Genomic DNA, 5,613 nt, shown 5'->3' with positions numbered 1-5,613 from the left:
TCTATGAGATACCTTATTTATCCACAAGGAAATTAAGCAGTGTCAATCTAAGTGCACAATCAGATATAAAGGCTCGTTTGAAGAGGCTGCGTAAAGACATTAGTTTGTAATGTACATTATCTGTGTGTTTGACGACGCGTAAGGCTATGCATGAGGCAAAGCAGCGGAAAGGGAATCCTCTGACAACCATGTGACCTGCGTTCAATGCCCAATTAATGAATGAAGATGAATCAGCAATGTGACGTGGTAATTTGGGCATATGTCAACTCTTGACTCAGAAATTCTAATGTGTAGGCTCCTTCGCCAACCTTAAGAGAAGCATGTCAATGATTGGTGTTGCATAGAGCACTTATGGAATGGACACAATGGCATGATAGAGTAAAGGTTTAAAGGATTAGAATCACACACAGAACATTTAATGGATGCAAGGTTTGAAACTCCCATTTATTTTTCAGAAAACTAAAAATTCCATCATAATACGAATCAAAAGAAAAGTCCATTCAATCATGGATGATGGCTAATGATAGCTCAGCAAGTTAATCCAAAAAGACAATATAAATCAACCAAAAACATTTGCAATCAAAAGCTGCCTTGCCTCAACCAAGGGCAGCCCTCTGTGGAGGATAGAGGACCTCAACTTCTCCCTCTCCATCTTCCTCCTCATCTGCTTCCACCTCCTCCTCCTCCCCCTCTGGAATAGGTGCGCCTCCACGCACAGCCATGTTATAGAGTATGGCTGTTGCCACCGTAACTGCGCAAGAGCTGTGAGGCTTTATGCGCAGTCCTCCTGCCGACTTGTGCAGGCACCGAAAGCGCAGCTTCCAGATGCCAATTGCACACTCGACAATGTTGCGTGTGCGAACGTGTGCAACATTGTAGGCTCTTTCAGACCGAGTCTGTGGGTTGGTCAGCGGTGTGAATAAGTATGTTCTCAGAGGGTATCCACTATCCCCGAGGAACAGGCTCTGACCAAACCCCTCTCTATCCACTTGTTCTCCCACGGCAGAATTGGCCCAGACAAAACTGTCGTGGGTGCTGCCTGGCCACCTTGCCACCAGGTCGGAGATCACACCCCTATGGTCCACTATAACCTGCACGTTTATGGCCGCGTATCCCTTTCGCGATATGTACGCCTGATCAATCACTGATGGATTGGCGATAGGGATGAGTGTGCCATCCACCAGGCCCAAGACTCTGGGGATGCCAGCAATGGCATGACAGCCCTGGTGCACCTCCTGGACCTCCTGACGTGTTGCCGGCAGCCGGATGTAATCCCCGGCATGGCGCAGAAGGGCGTTGGTGACAGTGTGGACGCACCTCCACACCGAGGTCTTGCTTAGGCCATAGCCCTTTCCCACGACCTCGATGAAGCTCCCTGTAGCAAAAAAACGTAGCGCTGCAAGCAGCTGGACTTCAGGGCTTAAAGCAAAATTCCGCCGCGTTAGCCTGGCAAAGCGCAGGTCTGAGAAGGTCCTGCCATAGTTGGTCGCTTACTGGACACCACCATGCTTACCCATTTATAGATCTTAGCCATTTAGAGCCAAATTGTTTGCCAGATTTTAATTATCAAAAGTGATTGCCAATTTAAACGCTTTAATGACATTACGAAATAGCCTAGGCTAATTACCACCATATTAGTTCTGATACCAAATAAAGTCAACTTCATAAATAGGCCTGTATCCATTGCGAACATATTTTATTATTAGTCTTAAAATGTCCATAACATAAAATCATTGTTGAGCCACAACATTGTCAACATACCATAGTTTGACTTGTACTGCGCTGCACTGATTTCTAAAGACTGCTGCACAGTGGCGGCGACTAGCGTCTTGAGCTCAAACAACGCTAAGAGAGAGCTTACGAATGGTCCAGACCAACCTTACGAAAGTGTGACTTACAGAAGATATACTTAGCATAAGAACATGTCGGGAATCGTGCCATAACGTTAAGAGAGAGGTTAAGGAATAGGTTAAGAACTACTTAGTGATAAGAACGTTTTGGGGAACTGGGCCACGGATTTTACAGATGCGCTGTCTTCCGAGAAGACAGTTACAGCGTCCTCTGTTAGACCAGTCCTACGGTTATTATCTGAGGATATTTTGCTCCCAACCGAGGAAGACATGGAGTTGACGCGCAACATTAATTGATCCAAGATACAGGGACATCACGTACATCAAGATTTGGCTTTCATTAGGGCACTGTGTCATATATCAAGGTCTCTTTAACGCAGTGGTTCTCAACCCGCGGCCCGTCACAAATTCAAATGCGGCCCACCGTGCTGAACACAATTTTAAAAAATACTTTCAGTTTTACAATTCATTTTAGTTTTTACATTAATTAAAAAATGTACTAAATAAATATAAGCTATAGCCTAATGTTTTTATGTAAAATAATTGTGTTTTTCTTATATTATTTTCAGACATGAGCAGTACTCACATAGCCTAATTAACGTTACGCATTTAAAGTAACGACCAAGCGGCCAGCGGCAGACAGTGAGCATATGTTTGATCAATTTAGCCTTCTCAAATCATCACGACTTGACTATAGACATAAAACAGTTCAAGCATATAACAATGTTTAAACGTTAAACCTAGATAAATGTGCGCTGTATCCAATAGTTTGCGCAGAGAGTGGAGGCTGAAGCGCGCTTTGCAGGACATGGAGGCGCCAGCGCGATCACTTGCGGTTTTTTTCAGTGGATACAGTCATTTTTGCTCATAAAGGTAAGAGTAATACATCATTCGTAACTGTAAATGGTCTACTTTTATTTGTGTGCACTCACAATATCAACAAAACGTTGTGCTTTTATAAAATAAAGAAAACAAACATGATGCACTTTCTGCCGTCTCTTCTTCAACAGGAGCAGTTCACAAAAATGGACCGAAACTCAGCGAATACATGCCTCACAGACATGATAAATATATCTATAGATAAGCTTTAAATTACTACTTAGCAAAATAAAACAAATCAAAAACAAAAACTCTTTCATTATGATCATAATCCGTAAAGATACACTTCTCTCTAAAGGCGCGTCTAATGAAGAGATGGCGAGTCAGGATCGACAACTTCATCCTTCCGACACAGACTCAGAAAACACTATTATTATTAGTAAATAATTAAAATATCTCCTTACTGTTTCCCCCTGATGCATTTATGGTGCTCTCCGACAGCAAATGCAATGAGTTTGCTTCCTTCTTTTCTGAGAAGATCAATAATATCAGGAAGGCGATTAGCACATCCCCAAGTTATGCAGAGGTTAGACATATTCGACCACAATATCAAAAAGAAGATACTATGTCTGCTTTTGAAGAAATTGATAGCAAAATTTTGGAAGAAATAGTACAGCACCTTAAATCGTCAACATGCTATCTTGACACACTTCCCACATATTTTTTCAAAAGGGTGCTTAACTGTTTGGAAGCAGATCTCTTAGAAGTGGTGAATGCCTCACTTCTTTCTGGGACTTTTCCAAACTCCCTGAAAACTGCAGTTGTTAAACCCCTTCTGAAAAAGAGAAATCTTGATAACACCATATTGAGCAACTATAGACCAATATCAAATCTTCCTTTTATAGGAAAGATTATTGAAAAGGTAGTCTTTAATCAGCTGAACAAATACTTAAACTCAAATGGATACCTGGACAATTTTCAATCTGGTTTCCGACCGCATCACAGCACAGAAACAGAGCTCATTAAGATAATAAATGATATTCGCTTAAATTCTGAATCTGGCAAAATATCAGTGCTGGTACTACTAGATCTCAGTGCTGCGTTTGATACTGTCGATCATAACATACTACTAGAGAGACTGGAAAACTTGGTTGGGCTTTCTGGCATGGTAATTAAATGGTTCAGGTCATACTTAGAAGGGAGAGGTTATTATGTGAGTATAGGAGAGCATAAGTCTAAGTGGACGTCCATGACATGCGGAGTCCCACAAGGCTCAATTCTTGCACCGCTCTTGTTTAGCCTGTATATGCTCCCACTAAGTCAAATAATGAGAAAGAACCAAATCGCCTATCACAGCTATGCAGATGATACCCAGATTTACCTAGCCTTATCTCCAAATGACTACAGCCCCATTGACTCCCTCTGCCAATGCATTGATGAAATTAACAGTTGGATGTGCGAGAACTTTCTTCAGTTAAACAAAGAAAAAACCGAAGTCATTGCATTTGGAAACAAAGATGAAGTTCTCAAGGTGAATGCATACCTTGACTCTAGGGGTCTAACAACTAAAAATCAAGTCAGGAGTCTTGGTGTGATTCTGTTTAGCTGTGCATTTATTGAATGAGCACTGTGCGATGTCCGAACTGATTGCACTATATTATATGTATAATCGTCTTCTTAAATTCATTTTAAACCTCTTAAATCAATTTTTTTTTAAATAATTTTCAAAGTTTTTAAATTCCTGGTTTTATTGTTGTGATTATTGTTTTTATTTTATTTTATGTAAAGCACTTTGAATTACCATTGTGTATGAAATGTGCTATACAAATAAACTTGCCTTGCCTTGATCCGCTTGCCTGGGGGTGGGATAATCAGGCTTGATTCCCTCTTCTTTCGAAAGTTGCCAGAAAATATATGACTATATGCGCTACGAGCGCTCTCTCGGAGCGTGTATTCAGTGCGGAAGGCAACATTGTCACTCCATTAAGATCTTCGCTGAAACCAGACAAAGTGAACATGTTGGTTTTCCTGGCAAGAAACTTGAAGACCAAAAAATAAAGCAGCAGGACTTGCCGATTCACTTAAGCGGCCCAGTAGTTTAACAATGATGTTCCTGATGTTCCCTTGTGTTGCACTTTGAAAAACCCAAATCAGATTCAAACACTTTTATGTTCCACTTTTAAAAATGTTGATATTAATGTAGCCTTATTAAGATAAATAATATTAATGATAATTTGCTGTTAAATTATTAAAAACTGTTCCATAATTCCTATTAAACTCAAAAGATATTGAAAAAACAAAGTTGAAATAAATGTAATTTTATTTTATTAATGTTCACATAATTTGCTGTTTTAATAATAAAGAAGACTGCTTTATTATTATTAATTTCCATGTTCATTTACAAGCTGCATGCGTTCTTAAATCATTATATTTCCGCGGCGGGAGGTGGGAGGGGAGTTGCGATTAACCGCCGTAAGAAAAATCCCATACCGTCACAGCCCTAGTTCAAACAACAACAAAAGTGATTTTTGCCTCCAATGACCCCTTTAAGCCTGAAACTCTTCCCCCAACTTTAAATCAACTCTTTATTGTTTAAAAAGGATAAAGACCCTTAGAATTGTGCTTCATATTAGAGGTCTGCACGGGACAATTTTTTTAGTCCCGCTCCGGTGAGGTTATAATCCGCACCCACCCGCTCCCGCAATATGTTCACTCTTTGTTCACCCACTGTCCACTTAGAATAATTTTCTTCCCGACCCGTTCCCGCTAAATTTAGATCTCATTTCCAGAATCTCACATTTAAATTTCCGCTACTTAAAGAGAGAGATAGGCTAACAAATAAAAGCATAGTCTGCACAAAATTGTATTTGTTATTTTATTCGTCTTGTCAAGAAACAAAATTCGTTTAACATCTTGCTGTCAACACAGTAGGAAAAAAAGTTAG

General features: G+C 40.2%; 1 protein-coding gene across 1 annotated transcript; it reads right to left on the bottom strand.

Moving 5' to 3' along the window:
* Positions 1-596: 596 nt before the first annotated feature.
* On the bottom strand, positions 597-1,507 carry LOC107575179 (putative nuclease HARBI1). Its single transcript, XM_016261599.1, has 2 exons — positions 1,495-1,507; positions 597-1,375 (listed from the first exon to the last, which is right to left on the bottom strand). The coding sequence occupies exons 1-2, from the start codon at positions 1,505-1,507 to the stop codon at positions 597-599; spliced, it is 792 nt and encodes a 263-aa protein (XP_016117085.1).
* Between the last annotated feature and the right edge of the window lie 4,106 nt (positions 1,508-5,613).

Source organism: Sinocyclocheilus grahami, unplaced genomic scaffold (assembly GCF_001515645.1).
Source record: "Sinocyclocheilus grahami isolate Dianchi unplaced genomic scaffold, SAMN03320097.WGS_v1.1 scaffold2498.1, whole genome shotgun sequence".
Taxonomy (NCBI): Eukaryota; Metazoa; Chordata; class Actinopteri; order Cypriniformes; family Cyprinidae; genus Sinocyclocheilus; species Sinocyclocheilus grahami.
The sequence above is the reverse complement of the archived record's forward strand: the minus strand, read 5'-3'. Positions and strand labels throughout refer to the sequence as shown.